Source organism: Patagioenas fasciata, chromosome 3 (assembly GCF_037038585.1).
Source record: "Patagioenas fasciata isolate bPatFas1 chromosome 3, bPatFas1.hap1, whole genome shotgun sequence".
Taxonomy (NCBI): Eukaryota; Metazoa; Chordata; class Aves; order Columbiformes; family Columbidae; genus Patagioenas; species Patagioenas fasciata.
In genome coordinates, this window is record NC_092522.1 from 70,781,096 (window position 1) to 70,803,907 (window position 22,812).

Below are 22,812 nucleotides of genomic sequence, written 5' to 3' on the forward strand. Positions count from 1 at the left end.
GATAGACAAGAACTGACAGCAGACAATGCAAATGTTTCATGTTCAATTTTTCACATAATTTTTAAGACTTATGAAAGAGTAGCCAAAACATTTCACAAGTGCAGCAAATCTTTAACAACCCTAGTGAAATTAAACAAGCATGCTTGCCATTTTACTCTTGTAACACAAGGCAAATAGGCAAAAATAAGATTTTGGAAGTATCTCAGCATAGGCTTCTCCTCTTCTAATAGCAAAACATTCCAAATACGAAGGTCTAAGTAAGAAGATGACATTGTGCCAAATTAAATTTGCACAGCTGAGAGATGGCATGTGACAGACAATCTGAATACTAAGAGCACATTTCACTGAGTTCATTTAATTTCTTTAAAGAGGTAAGGATGCAAGTTACAGGAACAGTGACAACGTCTTCTTTTACTAGAAGCCTAAAACATTAAGCTTTTTTGAAGACACACGTGTCTGTGATGGTGATTAGTGCAGAGGCAGAGAACAGAGATCCTTCCTGACAAAGGTTGCTAAATGTTACATTTTGGTTTCACGTCAGAGTGAGGTAGGAATGTCAATCTATGCCCCATTTTGAAGTTTTCTCAGTGAAGTAGGAGTCCATGTTAGGATTACTTAGCTGAACAGAACTGTTCTCCAGCTGTCCTGTGCACTGACCATGCTACGAGGCCAGAGGGACTGCCGGGGATTTGGGCTGTTCAGCCCCCCACAGGGTGAACTGACATAAAGCCAGACCGCTTGGAGAATCTTTCAGCACACATAAAATTATTTTATAATTCATCATATACTGAAGTGCTTTACAGCATCAATAAATTCAAGCTCTAAACACAAAGAACCCTTTTAATCATGTGAAGGACTTGGCCTGCTATTGGAAATCTCCCCAGGCCTCAAGACTTTCAAAGAGCCACCATGCACACTTTGTGACTAATATATTTTTGGTTTACTGGAGAGGAGGTAATTAAATACTTTATACAATCTTTCTAAAACTCTGCAGGCTGAACAGAACTTTTACTGGATGTTTGCTGTTTGTGTTCCAACCTCTGACACAAAAAGATGGTTGACAGAATGTGATTATGGTTTTCCCAAGAGCAACATATTTTGAATGTGTTCATTATTTGAATTTGAGACTAATCTACTCAAGAGCAAGGCAAACAGTTCACTTCTTTCCTCATTATACTGACCATGTTGTAAAAATAAGGCATTGCAATTTAAGTAGCATATGTTTTTATCATACAGAACGATGCTGAAAGGCAAGAGGTTACTGCATTACATGCCACAAAACAAATTCTGTCCAATACAGAAGCAGTATTCAAGGAGAATAACATGTCTTACCCAATTGAATGTGATCTGTGGTGGATGCATGAGGAAAGAAAAGCAAGAGTTAAAAGTATTAGGAAAACACAACAAAAATACATATATATATATCTGTAGTATGTCAAACTGCCCAAAGACAAAAATACAATCATTTGCATTCAAATTTTGATGCTGGAATTCACACTGGAATATGGATCCGTTGAGATTCCTTCAAAACAATAATTTTCACAGACTTTTTCACTACGCAGTCGCCTATTCTGTGTGCAACAAAGAATGGAAATTTTGTCTGCTAAACTTTGTGTTATCTTCATTAGATGAGATCTAAACAATGCTAACTGGCTTCCCTCCCAAAATCCTATCTTAACCTCATTTAAGAGTAAATATAGACAAACTGGAATTGTACATCAGCAAAAAAAGTCTTTTTTCCCTCTGGATTTCTTAATCATCTCTCAGTTGAGAAAGGTATGGAAAAAATAAGGGGCTTTTAATTCCTAAAATGACATTTTCTAAATTAATTCTTCCGTCTTGGAAAAAAATACTTGAAACACTTTGACCCTGTTTTCCAGCTCACAAGAAACTTAATTAAGGCAGCAGAACTGGGAGAGGCACACTGACATATAATATTCAAAGGATGTCATTAAGGTTCTAAAGTCGAGAAATGATGAGGCAGACAGCCTCTCCTTCATCTGTGTGTTATTGATGTCGTCTTTAATTACAGACCACTTCAAGGGAACACCTGCCTCGTGCAGTGAGCCAGATAGATGTTGCACACTTAATGAACATCTCCTCAATATTTATTTTTCCCATCCTGTTTCAATGTGTGGTGCGACGTGTTATTTGCTGCACAATATGCACACCTTGCCCTGAAGAAAAGCATTTATTTCTTCAGGGTTATTTACAGGGCTCATCATCATGTATATTGGTGCTTCTGAAACATTAATGGATTTATACTTAGACCAGCTAAGTAATACTGTTGCCATATGTAGCCTCCTTTTCCTACCTGCTGACTCCCAGTACCAGCCACCCCCTTCTCCATGTTAATACTGATACTTGTACAGCCATAATACAGGGAAATCTGTGTTACTGCAGAGCTCTAAAAACCAGCATGAATGAAGGGGCGAGTGTCAGCAGAAATGCGAGAAAACAACTGCTTCACCCATCAGCAAAAGAAATACTTACGAAATTACAGACAGAAGCAAGACAATATTTCTGTTTCCTTTGTAGGGGATATCAGAGACACAGAGGTTTAACAATGGTAGTTTGGGGCATGATAGCTACAATATTTAACTGAGTGAATCCAACAACAGTTTTAAGCGCCCAGAACATCCCTAGATCATGGTAATGCTAGAAACGTACACCAAGAGGCTGTGCAAAAACTCCACCAACACAATAAAAAACCCAAAAGGCACACCAATAAAGGCACAGCAAAAATCAACTCCCACAGCACTAAAGCAGATTAATTATACCTGAGCCACCTCCAACAGATATTGGCCTAACTTCTAAAAAATTCCAATGAGTGAGATTTCATAGCCTTCAGAAATAACTTGTGCCCACGGTCAGCTTCACCGCTGAACTCTTTTCCTGATCTCTCATATTAACTTCCTACACCCTCACTCTCATTATTCAGCCACATTCATCAAACACTCTCACTGGCTGTATTTTCTGAAGCTGTTTGTTTTTGGTTTTTTTTCATTATTTTCCTCCTCGTTCCTTCCAGTTCATTGGCAAACTCTTCCAAGGACGCTGCCCTTGCACTGGCCCGAATGCCCCAGCCGAGGCCTCATGGGAGCTGAGCAGAGCAATTCTTTCCCAAATCTTACAAACAAACACTCCTGTAACACTTACTGTCTCCTTCCCTGGAGACATTCAAAGCCCGCCTGGACACATTCCTGTGCGACCTCACCTAGGCGTTCCTGCTCCAGCAGGGGGATTGGACTAGATGATCTTTTGAGGTCCCTTCCAATCCCAAACATACTGTGATACTGTGATACTGCAATTCTATTTGTGTCAGCAGTGACAGCATCACTGCGTTGACTCCTGCTGCATTTGTGAGCCACCCGCCTAGCACTTTCTAGGCCCATATCTGCAAAGCCACTGCCAGCTGGCTGGTCAGTGCTCCCAATCTCTGCTTTTGATTTTTTTTTCCGTCAATAACGTACCTGACACTTTCTTACACTGAATTTTATCATTTAAAACCATTTTGAATTCTAATCCTGCTGTTGAAAGTGCTTGCATTCCCTCCCACTGCAGTCATCTGGGGATTTTAAGTGTACACATGATGCCATCATCTAAACCTGTAATGGAAAATGCCAAAGAGCAACAGACTCAGGACAGATGGAAGGAAAATCCTGCATTATGGTGAGCTACTGAGACCTAGTCTTAATTTTCAACTCCCTATGCCCTCTTTCTGCTAAAGCAGTAACACCTAAACTGTATTTCTCTAGTACACTTACAGGACTGCAAAAACAGTATGGACAGTCTTACCAAAGTCAAACTCTATCACATCTCCTGCCTCTGCTCTGTCCTCTGCAACAGGTGCTGTCAGCTCAAGGTAATTGTTCTTGACAAACCCTTTTACGCTTTTGCGATCTTGGTATCTTCTAAACACTTAGAAAATGCTCCAGCAGGGGGATTGGACTAGATGATCTTTTAAGGTCCCTTCCAATCCCTAACATTCTGTGATTCTGTGAAAATAACAGGTTAATGCATTCCCCTGGTATCTGCTTTGTATTTCCCAGACCTTCCCTTGCCCCTTTCCAGAAGGAAGAACTTTGCCTTCCTCTACCCCTCCAGGCCCTCAAATGCTTTCTGTGCCGATTCTGCTCATCTCAGAGGGGTATATTCAGCTGCCCCAGCCATGCCCTCAAGCTCTCCCCCCTGCAGCCTTCTCTCTCTTCCCACAGGTGCCTTCCAGCTCCTGGCAGGAATGAGGCATCACATTATTTATCTTTATAGCTGGCCCGTCCCAGGCACTGAATTTGAAAGGGGTCTGTGTGATCATGTAATTAAGAGAAAATGTACGAGACAGCTGAATGAAGGATGCATAAGCAGTATAACAGCTGACATCCTAATTTGCATGCATGCCTTTGTTAGCTTTATCTTTAAATGCATGCACTTGTATAGTAGTAATGTATGTGACAGTGTGCATGTAGTAGTGTACTGTATGTAGTTTCCTTTTTCTTATTTTTTTAAAACCAACAAAAAAACCCCAGAAAGTTTCCCACTCAGTATCACAACTTAATTTTAAAAATGCAATCAGCAGGGCTGAAGCTCTTGGAGCCACAAAGACAGCTGCAGAGCAGCTCAGCAATATTGCTGAAAAATATCCACACTTTACCAGTGTGCGAAAGTGCATGGGATAAAGCCCCTCAACTGAGCTGGGGATGGAAGGGCTACAAAACACCCTGATGGTATATCATTAATCACAGGAGCTATTGATGAAGAATCTGTTAACTATATTAATAGTTCCTTGTTTGTAACCCAAAGCAAAGTAGTATGTGTGTACTGGTTTTATATGCATTTCTGGTATTCCTAGTAACATGATAAACAGAATGCATTACAACTGTAAAGAGCTCTTACAAGCACTAATAACTAATACAGAATCTAGAAGATGTAAAATGCTAATGATTATTCATGCACAAAATGGGTTAGAGAGTTGAAACACTTGGGAAGCTGGAGTGGGGATGAAAGAGCAGCACAGCAGCTGCATCAAAAGCATTCTGTCCCCAAAGGGAGGCTTCTCTTCTTTTTTTCTTGTATATTTAATCTTCTTGAAATCAAAAACAGCGAAACAGCACATTCAGGGGAGTCTATCTGGCCTGTTTCTGATATATGATATTTTAGTAAATATTTCTAGAGATAATCCAACGTGAAAAATCTTTCAGGTTATTAAGACCCTGCACCATATGCGTTTCATGGGGTGCATAGTACAGATGACATAGGAGGCAACCTGGAAAACAGAATTTTGTTTCACAAAGAAGGCAGGATTCAATATTTAGAGTCAGACTGACTACAAACCCTTTCAAAATCACCATCGCCACAGGCAGGGGGTAAAGGCCAAACACACCAGACTGCTCAACATACTGGGAATTATGATGACCATCTGGATTTCAGAAATCAGGTTTTCAAATGTCTGCTCTGAATGAAAGCAGAATAGGGATTTTTCATCTGGATGCTATTGGTGGCTATCAGCCTTAATGCCTAACCAAGAGAATTAAGCTGGAGTCTGATGTGTGTTTAAATCAGCATTATGGGAGGGGGTGGTAATAATCCATATTCTCCACCATTGAAATAAAATTATTTGGATTAGCAACAAAGCAAGCAAGCAATGAAACAAAGCATGTATGCCTCCTTACAGCTTACTCCCCAAATACAAATGGGATTGGAGTGGGAAAGAGGAAGATTTTTAAAAACAAGTTATTTAAGTGATAAGGTTTACAGTGTGACCCCACACAGAACTGCACCTGCCCAAGAGGAGCCAAGATCTTCAGCCAGCTTTGTTGCTGAGAGAAGCATACTGACCATCGCTCCAGATTTACGATGTTCAGCAGATGCAGAAGGCCCAAGTCACACCATGCTTCATGTAACTACGGGATGCTGGCTATACTGCTTGCTGCTTCATCACCGAGAGAACCCTCCTCACTGAGAACTCAACTGAAAACCATAAGCATCCACAAAAAAATGGCAGTGCCAGCAGTTCATATCTTCCCAAAAAATTCCCAACCAGGTTCAAGGTAATCATTTCAATCAAGACGCTTGTTTCTAGTAGCTTTCTTTGATTCATCAAAATGCTTATGGACTTAGCTTCTGCCTTGAGCCTTTGGCTAAAGAGCTAATGGGATAAATGCCACCCATCTGCCTTCCCAGCACTAGTCAGGGGCATGATCAGCATGGGAGGTGATACTGACAGGTAAGACAAAGGAATTTGGTAACAGTGATTAATGAAGGGAAATATCAAGGGACAAACATCAAAGGAAAAACCAGAGAGACTCAGAATAGAGAATGAACAAATAAACCACAAACTTCTTTACCACATAACTGTTAGTATCTGTTCATCTAAGGAGACATGAGGTTATATGTATCTCAAAAGCTTATACAAGTTAAATTTTTTTAAAAAAGATAAATTCATAAAGAAAAACTCTTCAAATACTTTTAAATGAAAGCTCAAACCTCTGTTTTAGAAATTTTTCAGCTCTCAGACTGCTGAATGCTAAAAACAAGGTACTAGGAAAATGTAACTGCATGCCTCTTTATGCTTATATTATCTTTTAGGCATATACTATCTATGGATTTTTCACTGTACTGAGTCAAACAATTCTTAGTTTACGTTCATACCCTGGTTGCAAGTCACTGACTAGATTTCCATTTTAAACTGCAATGTGGAAAAAGACATTATAAAGCAGACCATACAGTGATGAAGATCTTCCTTTTATGTTTTCATCTAGAAAAACAGTAGGACTTCTGGAGAGGGTTTGTTGAGCTGTACATAAGAAGTAGGTATGAAGGAGGGACTCTAAGGATTTCTTAAGAGTCAGATTAAAAATTTTTAAAGGTGGAAAAATAACATTTAACTACCAAGAACTATGCTTCAGCCATTTGCCAAAAAAACTAAACAAACCAACAAAAAACAAAAACAAAACAAAGCAAACCACTAACACACCCTCTCCCTCCAAAGAAAAACAACTGAAAAGAAGCAAAAAACCTCACAAACCAACCAACCAACCAATCAACCAACATATATTTTGAAATACTGTAAAATGGATTCACACAATTCTTAGGATATGGTTACCTCACACATTACAAAATGACATAAAAAGTGACTACATATAAATGTCTCTAATAAATGAGATCCTAATTGTGCAGCTCAAACAATATCTTGTGGAGTTAGCCATGTCTATTTCAACACGAAAAATCAACTCCCTAAAACACTTGAGAATAAGTTTTGAAATACTGCTACGTAGTTGAAAACTGAAGTGCTGGTTTACAGCATCCAATTTCTTCATCTTTGCTCTCATTCTGAGGAATTTTCAGATCATCACTTTTAAAGATACATCAACATATAAAGCCTGACATTTATTTTGTACGTAAGTGGCAGTTCTTCTCCAGACCTCAAATCCGGTTATTTTCATCTTATCTTTTTTTCTGTTTTTTTTTTTTTTTTTTTTTAATCAATACAACTGCAGAACAAAACTTTGCCTTTGTATATCTTGAAAAAAAATGATGAAAATACTCTGAAATGTTTTTTGATTATCTTTCCACAAGCAGATCCAAGGCGGGCTTATTTTTTTCCGACGATGTTGGTCTCCAGGATCCATGTATGAATAGAAGTGGGTTTACTAAAGACCTAACAGCAATTTTTTTTTGTTCCATTTTACTTGTACATTTCCTGAAGCTTGAACAGTTATTCCAAAAGGATTTCAAATTGCACTTCTTTTTTTTTTTTTTTTAACCAGGACTCAAGTAAGAACTATATCTTCATTCATCATTACTCCTTCTTTCTGGCTGAAACCATGAATGTTGTAAAATACACTGACTACAAACTACTTGAACTTTTAAAACACTAATGTAGAAGGAAAGAGTTGCTAACAGAGGACTTATGCTTTTTGTCCTGAAAACAAGACCAGAGAAGGAGCAGATTCCTGTACCTCATATCTCCGAACTTCTTGCTGATAGCAGTTCCCACATTGCTGATAGCTGCTGTCGCTTTTTGTCCTGCATGGCTCAGGGTCTCATGTGTCTTCTTGTAACTAGAAACAAAAATTAGAACAGAAATAGTGATAAGTATTAAAGAACAGAGACTAGGATCCCCTGCAATTAATTCTTTTTTTCCCTTATTTCCACATCTTAAGGTCCCATCCACTGAAAGGTTAAGAAACACAATAACTGTAGCACAAGAAATTACAAAGATGCTCACTTCTGCACAGCTTCCTAAGGGCAGTTTAATCCTAATGTGAGCAAAATGCTCTCCAGAGCAATTCTTCACCCCGTTGCAGATAACACCCTGTGAGTGGGTCAGTGCAAGCTGCTGTTTAAAAGTAAAAGGCAGCAATTTGTTGTATACCTGCTTGATACAACTTCTACGCATTTACTTTAAATAAGATTTTTTTTTGCAAAAAGACACTTTGTAGCTAAATCTGCTGCATAAAACACTGAAAAGAATCAGGACATATACAGCTCCATGCATATGCATATACATATTAGGTACATTTATTGATATTTCAGATGAGATAAAATTGATCAAATCTGTTTCCGTATGCTTCCACAATTTTATTTTTAAAAAATTATTTAAAGGTTGAATGTTTTGGAAGAGAGAAAGACAGACGAAAAAATAGAGACAGCAAATGCATATTCTAAATAGCACTGAAACCTTTTAGAAGTCATTTCACATATAGTATATATGTTCAAACACAGAACCATCTAAATTAACTGATCCAGAATAAATGCTCTGACCCACAGAGACTCTTCAGTTAAGTTGCATTCTCAGAGTAATCAATAAGCTTTTCTGCACAGATGCTTTTTTGCTGAGTAAACTAACTCTGAGTGTGTCAGAGGCTTCCTTCCGCATAAATGATCTGATACTGCCAGTGACGCAAACAAGCTCAGAATTAGAAGCACTGACCTAGTAACAAAAGAAGAGCACAATGTAATCAGTCTTGGATGCTGTGGTGTACGTCGGCAGACAATAACTAAAGAAATGATGGTGAAAAATTAAGAAATACAATTCCACTAGTTCTAATTCTCCTTTGAACAAATTCTGTAAGATTGCAAATGTGTACCAAAATGCACTGGAGACTAATAACAAAAATCCACTGCTTAATTCCTGAAATGGAGTATTTTCTTCTTGCTTTTAGGTACATGAAAGCAATATAACTTTGTGGAGGCAGGAGGGGAAATAGAGAAGTTTAACATTTGCAATTCTGCACATCCTTATAGCCTCAGCAGTACCTATTGCCAAGAGCCCTTCGCTGAGGAGTATATTTTACAAACCACCAGTTAGAAGGCAGATGCCACATAACGCTCTGTTCTTTCAGATGATATTCTAATCGACAAATCATATCCCACCACACAAGTGTTTTTATGTTCCTAAGCCACAAAGTATCTTACAGCCCACTGACCTAACAAGTTCTGAACCTGCCAAGTGCAATGGCTCGTTCTGTGAAGATGCTTGTCACTGTTTCCACTGACCAGAAAGGTCACCTGCAGGGACCAACTCAGATCAGGGTACCCAATCTCTGGAAAACCAGAGTTAGATAAGCTGAAGCAATCACATGCACAATGTTGAATGACAAGAGCTAAAACACTGCAGCGGTGACAGAAGGAGCACCAATAATGATTAGAAAGGCAGGAGCACTTATGGTAGGTTATGCCTATTTTATTTCTTCTGGTAGAATACAAAGGAGACTGAGAAGATTGTTTTCACTAGGTCTCCTTTCTCCTCAGCCCTGCTCGCCTGTTCCTGGGCACAGCAAGATTGCAACACTTATTTCACTGAGGCCTCATACTCATAGCTTGACGAGTTTAATAGCTCTGTCGTTGTCTTCTTGTCAGTGGACATACTCTCATATAAACTAGTGTGGATGAGACTCTATAATTTACATTTATGAAGTTTCAAACTATGAGCAGGTAGCTTTTTGATAATTCTTGCATATGAAAAAAAATTCTAATGCCTGTGGGTTTATTTATATACATATAATATATATATAGAGAGAGGCATTTCTTAAAATGCCTACATTATTGCATACAAGTCTTTAGATATTTTCCTAATAGGGAAGTTTCCTAAACCATTCAGCATGAAGTGGAATTTTAGACTTTATTTTGTCATCAGCAAGACTTGACTTCTAGGTCTAAAATGTCCTTGATAGTAGAACCTATTTATGCACCGGTTGACTATACACAGTAAAATACTTTGCAGATATCCTCACAAACCATTTTTTGAAAATTACACCTTGGAGTTCATTTTATTCACAGGCATATTTAGTTTTATGATAAAACATCTCCATGCCTTACTTTTCTGTTGCATGTTCTTCACACTGTGTAGAACTGTTAAGAGAATAGTCCCAAATACGCCATACAGCAGACAGACTCAACTTTAATTGAGAAATATTAGAGTCCCCAATGTATTTCTGAACATTACACTGGTCAGAACACACCTTCTGGGAATTGTCTGAATTCCAATTAGTATTGTGTTTTCTTTGTAAATACCATAAACCAAACATCCTCCTCTCCCACGGAGACTGGATGTATGTTCCTAATACTTTTGACATTACATAACAGTGTAAATCCAGCTAAGCCTGTTACAAAACCGGTCTTTTTCAGCACCAACTGCAGCAAAAATGACCTTTGACATGAATCCCCCCTCCCTCCAGCAATGCTGAAGACCAGCTTGAAGGAAAAACAGCAAAAAAATTAAAAGTAAAAATGCATCACAACATGCAATACCTGTCAGCAGAAACAAGAAACAGTCATTTGCATCTCAGTAGAGCTCAATGATAGCTTAAAAGTCAGGCATCCCCATCCCTGCCTCTCCCCCATTATGCATATCACTGCACCTTCTTCATAAATAAATTATTTTTCCACAGATCACATTCCCTTACTGTAGTTAGTCATGCTCTGTATTGACATACAGCACAGTATTTTGGCTCAGATACTTTTATCATCATTGTTATGTCATATTCACAGCATTTGAGACCTTGCCAAACACCCTAGTAACAATGATCTCTTTAACATATTCTCTCTGACCTCTATGAATCTTCTCAGTTATATGCAGCATTAATAATCTGTGCAAACAATTTTGATATCCTCATGTGACACACATCAGCTTCCAGCTTTGTTTTAATGCACTGAACAGATTACACAATTTTCAGAAACCTTTAAGAGCAGAAATAAAGTTGGATATTCCAGGTAAGACCTAATAACATTTATTCCTTGGAAAAAGTGCTGTAGGTTTGGCTTAAGTCCTCCTAACACCACTGGTTGCTCCAGCATGAGAAGTCACCTGCAAGACTTGCCCAGCCTCACCCTCTGAGCAGCCACTCCAAGTCCTGACCACCCAGCTCATGACAAACAGCATCTCAACAGGCTGTCAGCCATTGGCTGAAATAAGGAGGTTCTACCTGAATATGAGGAGAAACTTCTTTACTTTGAGGGTGTCAGAACACTGGAACAGGCTGCCCAGAGAAGTTGTGGAGTCTCCTTCTCTGGAGACATTCAGAACCCACTTGGACGCATCTGCTCTGGGTGAACCTGCTTCAGTAGGTGGGTTGGACTAGATGATCTCCAGAGGTCCCTTCCTACTCCAACCATTCTGTGATTCTGTGACCCTGCACCTTACAGCAGAAATGCTGCAGCAGAAACAAACTCCAAGAATTTTGGATGCAGAGATTCAAGAAATTTGGTCTTCCACCCGACCCACAGCGTGCAGTTTTCACACCAATAAATCATAAGGCTCTATGTTTTTCTTTCACTAATACAAAGTCACCATAACTTTCCAAAGTTTAACAGCGTTTTGCAAGATGCCCAGTAGATTTACTAAAAGTAGAAACAGGCTACTTGATTTATGCAGTTATAGTAGGAATGCCTTCTCTGCTTTTGTGGCATCTAAACATACCCCCTAGCACAGAAGAATTGCTGGTAGTGGCTAACATATCCCACGCTTTTCACTTAGCACTTAACAGTAAATATTTATAACTTATTTCACAGACAAGAAAGAGAAAACAAAGGGTATGTGAATTGTTGTCACAATTGTACTTGTAAATAGAACTCACCTGTGCCATTTTTAACGTTAACTTTTTATGGCATTAACTGGAATTGCATCCATCATCTTCCAATTATATTTTTTAATAGGGTATTTCTTTAACAGAAGCAATTGTTTATAGAACGGGTTATTAGAGGTTATAATGAAATATGCTAATATTGTAGTTACATTCTGATAATATGGCAAATACATTTAAAAGAAGCTTTAAGGATAACTCAACATCTCCAGTACTGTAACATACTAATTAGGCAAAGTAGATTTGGAGCATATTTTGACTGCTTTTTCACCTGAAGTTTCATATACTGCATTTAGGTTGTACTATCATATGACAACCAGGACTCACTAGCTGCTTTTTACAGCCAGTGAAAGCAAACTAAAGAAGATACTGTTTCATAAAATACAATGTGCAAAGCAAATAGTGCTTCATACGGAGTATAGCCAGGCAGCAGACATACAGAGAGGTCAGAGAATGAGGTGTTTAAATGACCACCATCATCTGCAGGGTCAGACAGGATGGATAATCACACTGCATGCTATTTGATCTCAACTCAGTACAGAACTGCCCTTCGCAGGGCAGATTTAAATCTAACCTTCCTTCATAGATGCAGTACATGGACTGTTGACAGAAGGAGGCTACAAATATAATATTCATATTTTACACAGCAAGCTGCACATTTGACCTACTAGAGGAAATTATAAAGAATTTAAATTTGGCTTCCGTAAAAGTAGTACATTGCTAATTAGTACATCTTCATTCAGCATTGTGCCTCTCCATCAATGCTTGCTGGCAAAATTAATCCATTTGAGAAACCCTCTTCTGTGATAAAGCTTACATTAGATGCAACAAAATACAAACAATTAACAACAAAACCATACAGCAGACCAGAGCCTGGTAGCACAAGCCATGCCCTGTGGAGTTTGCTTTTTTTTAAGTTTTCAAACCATTAAGTCAGCTTAAGAACAGAATTTCTGGGATCAATGTAAAGCATCTGGATCTCTGAGAAACCCTCATCTAGAAAACCATTTTTCTGTCAAGTTTCTGTGAAAAGCAGGGCCCAGCATCAGCTAAATTCTGCTAATTCTCAATTGAAATAAATGCACATATGAATGGCAGATAACACAGACATAAAATATCTTCCAAGAACATTCATACTGCCATTTTTCCCACAAATGTACTCTAAGGTGGGGTTTTGTGTGTTTTTTGTTTGTTTTGTTGGGTTATTGGTGGTGGTTTTTTAAGCACTTATCTGGAATTCATTCCAACTTCAAAAATAAATGACAGATGTACTTTTTTAGATATTTTTCCCTTGCCAGGTATGCTAAAAACTAATTGAGACTGTGCTGGCACTTGGCTTGGTACATATGCCTAAATGTGTCAAAGGAAGTGTGCCCCAGGCAGTTCCTCTCCCACAGAGAGAGGAAAGGCAGAGCTGAGGGAACCGAACCTCTGCAGGTCGCAGGGGACCTGCCTGCAGCCAGAAATCTGTGCGCGGCACACGAAGTCGACTGTTCAGTGAGCTGCAGAGAGTCATGAGTCAGGAAAGGTGACAGACAAAAGTGACAAATATTCTGTGCTGTCTTGCACCGGAATCCTCAAAACCGTCAGAAAACTGGGGATGTGAAGGGCACTATTTGTACAATGCAGCATAGCATAAGGGCAGAACAAGCAGTTGCACAGTTAATCTCCAGGCAGAAAAAGCCACAATATGTTTGCTTAAGCACGGATGAGTTTAAGACATTCCAGGCCAAAACTTCATAGTTCATCGCACCTTAAACAATGCCAATAACAGTGTCTGTGGGTTCTCCACTGTAAACTAGATCAACAAAATTATGCAGATTAAAAATATCCCAGCCTCCCTTTTCTTCTCTTCCCCTTTTTTCTCCTCTTCCTCCTTTTCTTTCCTGTTCCTTCTTTCCTTTTCCCTTCCCTTTCTTTTCCTTTCAACCCCCCATTTCCTTTCCTTTTCCTTCTTTCTCTTCCTCTTTGCTTAATTTAGGTTTTTCCTTTTCCTTCCATTTCTCCCTTTCCTTTTTGTTACCTTCCCTTTCTCCTGTCACCTTTCCTGGATATTTTTAATCCTGGTCATTTCAGAGATACACATTTACACTCAGGCCTCCACTTCTTACACTTGGATATACATACATACAGATAACTGTAATGTACTTGTATATATTTTCTGGTGCACCACCATAATTACAGCAGGTTCCTCCCTGAGAAAATGTAATACTATATTCAGTGATCTGGAACAGATCACCTGACGTTGCTGTGAATTTTCCATTAGCTGAAAATTCTGGTGTAAACAAATGGACACACGTCTTCTAGAAAAGCGGTAATGAGAATAGACTAAGTTAACTTCTCAAAGTTCTTCCTGCAACTTTATTTTCCATTATGCCATCCTTCCAAGTTCAAGGCCAGAGATACATGTGGAAGATTGACAAAATATTGTCTTTGAAGAAGGCATGAACATTGCCTGGTGGACACCAAGTCAGTGGAAGTAAGAAGCTCCCTGTATTTCCACATAGCACAGGCTCACAGGCAGGGAATGTGCTTGCTAAAGCCAACCTGTCTATTTCTTCACTTACGCAATTGCTACATTTACTTGCAAATTTAGAGAAGAAAATGTCAAAATGTGATTACACATTGCAATTAACAGAAAAAAACACCCACATTACTTTTACTACCACTCATAACAGGTATGTATGTGGGAACACGGTATACTGAATTCCTGAAAGTCACAGTAGGACTATAGTTGTCCACAAATTATATCTGACTTCTCAAGGAAATTCTTAACCTCTGGAACACAGTACTATATATTTAAAGTTATACTAATGAAGACTGCAGGTAGCATAGGCTGTAAGTCCAAAACACATGCAGCGTGATTATTACTTTCTATTTTCTCATCACCTGACAGAAAACTGAATTACAAAACATTAAGTTCCCACTATTTGTGGAAACCCTTGGAATTGTCCTCAGGTTCCCTATCAGCAGAAGTAAGTTTGCTTACATGGTTTTCAACCAGTAGTTAATGAAGAGAGCCTTAGTCTGTCTCTGGAGGGAAAGGCCAAGTCGAAGTTGAATGCTCTTGTCCCAAATCACAGGTAAGTATCACATGTGAGAGCAGAGCAATATTTGAAACCTTTTTAGGAAGTTTTCAAAGAGAGCCACCACTTGAGAAAGCCCCAGGCACTGTCCAGGAGACATGCTGTTCTGAGCTAGGACTTACAGTTCTCTTGATTCTGGCCACTAATGAGATCTTTCATTTCTACAACACATGAAATTTTTTTGTCTGTGATGGCAAAAGCTGAAAAGTCATTTTGAAAACACAGTTTTGTGAGATTTCTATCCCAGATGCCATTCTTGCATGGGTCCACTTTTTATCACATCAAAGGTTTCTCAATCCCCTGGTTGGAATCACTACGTCTACAGACTTTGAAACATTTAACTTCATTTTACTACTACAGCCTTCAAGGAGAGAACGAGTATTCTTCAAGTTTTTAGCTATTCTAATAAATTATTTGCCATGGCAGAACTGCTGTTTACAAGTGGTCTGAATGTCTGGAGTACTGCTTTTTGGGTGGGTTAGTAGCAAAATCAACCATTTTCATCTCCCTAGAAGCGATCTCTGTAGTTAGAGTACTATACCATCTGTGGGTTGAAAAATTATCCATTTAGAACAGAGGAAGCTTATGCCTTCCAACAGTTGCTAACATTTCAAGAAAGAATGAAGGGAACTACGAGGCTGGAATGAGGTTAATGGGTAATTTTACAGATACAGCTGCTCCTTGGAAACTCAGTAGTACCAAAATGTCTCCCAAGAGGGCAATACTTTGATGCCCTACTGGATTTTTCCCAGAGAAGCACAGAGGAGCACCAACTTAAAAGCTGAAGAACAGACAAAACTGAGTGTGGTTACAAATGTATGCTTAGCAAAGGCCAAGGTATCCTGTGGATCTATTTTCTCAGTGCTCCATGTGAGGGATGGGTGAGGAGGATAGAGTAATCCTTGCAACCTCTTCCATATATAATGCAATGCAATTCTGTAACTGCATTGAAGAACAGTATTACTTAGGACTTTGACTGTTTGGAAAAATGTAGCAACAGGAGTCCCAAGTTCAGAAAAGGGAAATGCAGAGTCCTGCACCTTGGAATTAATTACCCCATGCACCAGCAGAGGCTGAGGACCAACCAGCTGGAAAGCAGCCATGCAGAAAAAGACCTGGAGTCCTGGTAGACAGTAAGTTGAACATGAGTCAGCCATGTGCCCTCACAGCAAAGGTGGCCAACAGCATCCTGGGCTGCAGTGGGAAGAGTGAGTACCTGTTGAGGGAGGTGATCTCTCTCCTCTACTCAGCCCAGGTCAAAGCCACACCTGGAGCGCCGGGTCCTGTTCTGCTCTCTTCAGTACAAGGCAGACATGGACATACTGGAGCAAGTCCAGCAAAGGGCCATAAAGATGACTAAGGGATTGGAGCATCTCTCCTATGAGGAAAGGCTGAGAAAGGTGGGACTGGTCAGCCAGGAGAAGGCTTAAGGGGGGATGTCATCAACGTGTACAAATAACCTGATGGAAGGGAGTGGAGAACACAGAGGCAGATGCTCCTCAGTGGTATTTAGTCTAAGTGCAAGAGGCAAACTGAATGGAATAATATTTAAACAAAAGAAAAAAAAAAAAATCAACAGTTAGGGTAACTGAACATTGGAACAGGTTGCCCAGAGAGGCTATAGAGTCTCCATCCTTGGAGATATTCAGAACCTGACTGCACACAGTCCTGAGCACCCTGCTCTAGCTGAGCCTGCTCTGAGAGGGAGAGCTGGACTAGACAGTCTCCTGACATTCCTGCCAACCTCAAGTATTCCAGAATTCTGTACAAAACTAGGTCAATCTTTAGAGAAGCCATCATCTTACCTTAATGCACAATGCAGTGAAAATCTGAAGTACAGGAGGCTAGAGAGAGCTACGGAAGCTTTACTGAAACACCACCAATCAGACAGCTTTAACTAAACAAACATCCTGCATTCAGTTTACATAAAGCCTTTTCTTTGTAGCAAAATGTGAATTAGACAAGCTCAATTATGGTCTTTGTTAATATCCCTATAAAGACATTTTTAATGATTCCTTAAGCTAAAATAAATAACCTCAAAATCCACCAACATTACTCTGCTTCTAGCATCTAAATAAGAATGAATTATCTATGTTTAAAATATAAATAAAATACCTGCACTGTTAAGAGCTAACTGAATATCCACCCACCTCTATTCACTGCAAACCTGATCTTTAAAAAGGTGTGTGTAGGAAGTCATTCCAATTGAATTCCTTACCACCATGAAAGCAAATTAAACTTGAGGCAATAATTTTCTCTCTAATTACTGATATCCTCTAGAGTAGAACACCCTGCCTTCCCTAACACATAGATTATACTAAAAATCAGTGCACTGAAGAACAGAAGAGGAAATGAACAAGGAACTTGAAAAAATGCCTTATTATTCTGGTCATCATAATAAGTGAATGACTTCCAGGTGCATTTCATGCCAGGCTGAAAAATGCAAATAACATTACAGGTTTTCTTTTGAGAAAAATAAAGCTGATTGAAAAAAAAGCTGATCTGATATAAAAAAAAGTTACACATTATCGTTGTAAATGTCTTACTAGAGGTAGTTGGAATTATTTTTGCATACCTTAAAGCATGAATTAGTGACAAGGAAACAGACTCTGTACAGAACTGTATGTTGAGCCTGACATAATCTTCAATCTATGGAGGACATCAGCCCATCGACCTCCAGCTCTAAGTTTCCTCACTATTAAAACTACAACTTTTCTTTTCAATCATAGAAAACCTTTAATGGCAATTTCTGACAAATATATGTCAAGCATGCTCAGGCTAACTCCTAAGCTACTCAAGCCCAACAATTTAAAATGAAGATGCTTAAAAATAGTCAGAACCTTGAGTCTACATTTAGTAATTGGAGGTGGCATCTGTCTTGTGAGTTAGGTCATGAGTCTTAACTAGTTGATCAGACATACTTTGCAGAACTGTTTCTGAGAGAAGTCCACCACTCTGCCTCTCAGGCTGCTTTAAGAATGCATCCCTAAATGGAGAGTTCCAAAGATTATTAACAATAAGAGGACCAAAATCTGGTGCTTAATTGCCCTCTGTGGCTTTGAAAAGTTCCCCATTAAAAAAAAGTAGTTTTAACTTCCAGAAAAGTGTAGCAGCTACAAAACCCAGTGAGACTGAGTGAAAGAAAAACTTGTCTCCTTAAAACCAGGTCTTTTTTAAAACTTAAAATGACTAATTGTGGATTTAGAAGCCTAAGGTACAGGTATGTAAATATTTTGAGCTTTTATTTTTTAAAACAGGCTTTTCATCCTTACTAAATCAGAGAATCTTGGTGAGTAATGCTATCCCCATTGCTATTTTGGTACAGAACTATGAATCACCTCTAATATTAAACTCATCCATTTTGAAAATGCCAGATTACCATGATTTGGTCTGGCATCAGCATAGTGGCATGAGTGTCAGCCACAATTACACAGCAGTTGGACCACAGACATCGGGATTTTCAAGGGCACAAATAGACTCCTGCTGTTCAGTTCCATATAACTACTTGTGGACACGCATAACCTAATGGCTTGCTGGTTTTGAAACTCATCTTAAATAAGAAGTAGAAGCTACCATGCTGATAAAGTCTCCTAAGTCTCTGTCCTTGTGGAATATGTCAATATTGTGAAGGGAAAATTAAAAGCTGTCTTGGAATTTGCTACCAATTTTCAAGTAAAAATGAAAGCTTCTTTTTCTTGTAACTTTGCTGGTGTGTCCCAGTAACTAGTTCAGGCATCTTGTGCCCCTCCTCTCTTCTAAAGCTCAGTGTCTCCAGACCATCCTCTCCTAGCATATGCCAGACACCCTCACTGAGCCAGCACCAGTGCCCTTGTTGATAATGTGTCATGAGAAACAGGACCTAGCTGAGCAAAAAGAGCTTGAAGCTTACAAGTAACACTGCCAATCCTGGGTTTGAACAGTTTTCTGTGGCAGATTCAGGATAGGTCTTATCACTATGTCCACATGTATAGTTTTAACTGCTTCCTTATAGGAGACAAAAGGCTCGCACCAGTAGTTCTTGGCATCAAGTTGCAGTCCAAATAACCTCCCTCCTCTGCTTCCTCATCCAAGAACTGGTGCATTTTCAAAGGCACCCTCCTGGAAGTCAACAACTGGCTTAAGACTACAGAGTTCCACAGTATAATTGCTCTGGGTCAAAAAAAAATCAAAAGCATTTGAACAACAGCAGTGGGGTAACATTTCTTCACATTTATGCATCACCTTTCACTCTGGGAACTCAAAGCTGCTTATACATTACAGAAGGCAAGTTTCACTGAACCCTTGTGAACTATTTATACCTACTCTGCACAGTAGTAAACCAAGGCTGTCAGAGATGCCAGGGACTTGCCTAAGGACCCACTGCTGGAAAATAACAAAAAACTCAACAGATGTAGAACTTACGATAACCTCAAAGATGGTACAGTTATTCCAACAACATTTTCTGTTTGTTTGTTTCTTTTGGACAACCAAAAGCAGGAATTAATCAGAGTCCCACATCAACTGATGCTGCCAGTATTCTTTATAATTCAGATGATGGTACATTTTTTTTAAACAGTTGTTAATGTTTTCATAATTTTAATTATTATTATTTTACATCACCTCTCTTGGAAGTTGAAAAATACAATACAGTGAGATTAACGATGTCCTTGGTCTCCTCACTAAAGAATCTGCAGGAATGTGTCACGGGACAGGAAGATAATCACCTCAGTGCCCCTGCAGATTTAGTTGCTGTGATTTTGCAAGTGTAAAGTGCGACACAGTAGCAAAGAATGTTGCTGCTGTGGAAGGGGCTGTTTTCAGGTCTCCTTGCTCTGAGAAGCTTGATGTGTTTGTCCCTGCCATCTACTCCACTTGGCAGGTATTACAATTGCTAAATTTCATACCAGGGCTCATCAAGACAACACCCCCAACATGCTGTACAACATACAAGAATGAATATGTGCAAGGTCTGTACTTACGCAGAAGTTGTCTGCATGTCATGCCAGCTTTTGCTGAAGTTCTGCTTCAGTTCATTCATCAGACTCACGCCAAGCTTTTGTTTAATTTCAACCAGGTGCTTTTCTTTGGCTGCTAGCACTTGCCGCAAAGTTGAAATTTCATCCTCTAGCTGAGAGACACAAAGAGGGAGGAGAACAGAGAAAGGAGTTAGCCTGTTCCCACAGAACAACAAAAAACATACTATGTCAAGAGATTTAAATGACATTCACAGAAACCTGCATTTTTCCTAGGTGACTAGAGGGATTCAAGTGCTTGGACAAATCACAAAGACACATCTAGAACAGAGCTGACATTATATTAATTGAATGTATCAAACTGTGCCACCTATGTGCACCATCATACACACGCACCTGATAAGGGAGAGAATTCTCCAGTAAGGAAATGACTATTGAGCAACTTGAGCAAGATCTGCCTTAGGGCATTAGGGGACTCAAGTATTAGCTTTCCATTCACTCATAAAATGGGAATGGGCAGAACAAAAGACGACTGGATAATTCAGGCAGATATCTGTCTTTGAATGCACAGGGTTTTAACTTCATATTTGCAGCTTTCTAGTCTTGCAGTCAGGAAAAAAAAAATAGATGCAAATTCTTAGGAGAAAGTTAAAAAAAAATCACATTATAACATATGACTTGAGAGTATCATAAAAAGTTCTGTTCTTGTGACATGAGTTTTATCTATACATTTTAGGCCATACATATTTCAAAACAGCAAAATAAAAATATATAGCAGATGGACTGTTAACATGAAAGAACAGGTCCTACCCGAAGCATAGAGTCATTCAAGAGACACAGCAGATTAGTCTTTTCAGAGCTTCTAGTCATTAACTCAACTGTGAAAAGTTGTAAAGACACGGTTCAGCCCAAACAGAGGGATACAATTCTCCTTGCAGTGGACATGATTTCAAACGCTCAAACCAAGCCAGCAGTTTTAGCAAGGCAAGGACCAGAAGCTCTGACTGAGAGGAGGGACTGCTGGATCAGCCTGCCCCTGGCTGAGCATCCTCTGTTTCCCTGGCAGCCTCTGGGATCAGGGGTTTGTGTTCCTCCCCTAGAACCTCCCAAGCCAAGTACACCAGCAGTGCTCAGAGGCACAGAAGCTAAAGAGGGCAAGTGACACCAGAGCAGCTGCCTTTCACTTCAGGTTCAGAAGTTCCCTTACCAACTGTGTACCTTCCTCCATATGCTAACAGGGTAACATATGGCAGTGTATCTGACATCCGTATGTTAAGTTCCCTGGAAGCACAGTCTCCTTATGATTTAACTCCATGGGCTGCAGGGAACAAGGCAGCACCAGCTGAATCAGTTACTGATCTCCAGAGCTATATTTAGCACGTCAATACCAGTATTATTTTTATTTTACACACACATTCTGCTTCCATGTAAAACTGGCTGAAAGCTCCTTGTTCTTGGTAAAGTCTCACCCTTTAATCCCTCGGCTATCAGTTTCTCTTTCGTCACTACACGCTATCTTAATTTTTCAATCAGATCAGGAATTAAGCAGCTAGACTATGAACTCAAAGTTAAAAAAAAAACCACCAAATCTGAGTGAAGCAAACACCAGTATTCACCAATGGCTGTGATGCCAACACTTCACTGGTAGAATACGCAACAATTATTATTATTATTCCTTCCCATATCCTTTATGCTCCATTATATTCCTAACCTGCAAAGGAAATGCTGTCAAGAGGCAGCAGGAGCTTCTCTTCTGAGAGCATAACTGGTTAAATGCTTACAGAAAGAAGAAATCACAAATGTCAGCATTACTTGAGTGGCAGTTCAGAGCTTTCTTTAGTTGTTTCCCACCCACAGCAAAGCCCCTAGTGCACAAGTCTGCCTGAGTAACGCTGCTAAAGAACTTAACTTAAACCAATACCAATATGCTTACATGTACTTAAACATTAATGCTTTCCATATGGGCCAGACTAGCACGATCTTTAGGTACCTGGATATGTAAACATTTGAGGGATTCTATTAAAATTACTTTCCATCTGTTCTGTTGAACAGACACCTAAAGCTGTAAAGCCCTAAGCAAGAATTAACCATGTGCTCAATGGCTTAAGCATGAACAACATTTCTTACTGTATTAGAAGTTACAAATTTTCTTTAGCAACCAGAGTCTGGCTTTTATTTGACAAAATCCTCCTTGAGTTCCATCATTTTAAAATAATGGAAGATACAAAACCTCCCTCAAGTGCTCACACATCAGTGATTGAAGACTGAAGTAGGCAGAAAGGATTAGAGACTTACAGCGGGATCCTGAAAAGCATTTAAGTAGGTTACATACCTAACTCCTGTGGAAATCAGGCATCACCTGCTGAGCCATTTTTGAAAAGTCCATTGTTATAAATGCAGACTCCATTATGGAACTGGTCTTAAGTCAACTGGAATACAAGCTTCTAGTTGTCACACTTTCCTTCTAAGTGAGATGGAGTCTGGAGAACAGAGATGCATCATACAAAGTTCCTTTCTCCCTTTTTTGTGTGCTTCGGAATCAGAGTTTCTTTCCTCTATTATTGTGTGGGACGTGCAAAAGCAAGGAGAAAAGCTGACCACCTTAGACACTGTAATTCCCATGATGAGCCTACATAAGTAACATGTAAATCACAAAAAGGTGAGACCCCAGGAAAAAATACACAACTACAG

General features: G+C 39.3%; 1 protein-coding gene across 3 annotated transcripts in view; it reads right to left on the reverse strand.

Annotated features, from left to right (window-relative positions):
• Positions 1–22,812, reverse strand: part of TPD52L1 (TPD52 like 1) — a 57,127-nt gene that overhangs the window by 10,342 nt on the left and 23,973 nt on the right. For 2 of the 3 annotated variants that reach the window (XM_065835215.2, XM_071806581.1), the window contains 3 exons: positions 20,128–20,276; positions 7,959–8,060; positions 1,333–1,347 (listed from right to left, as the gene is read on the reverse strand). In XM_065835215.2, the coding sequence (XP_065691287.1) occupies positions 1,333–1,347; positions 7,959–8,060; positions 20,128–20,276 (266 nt within the window). The remainder of the gene's footprint in view (positions 1–1,332; positions 1,348–7,958; positions 8,061–20,127; positions 20,277–22,812) is intronic. The other variant, XM_065835218.2, reaches the window with a different exon arrangement.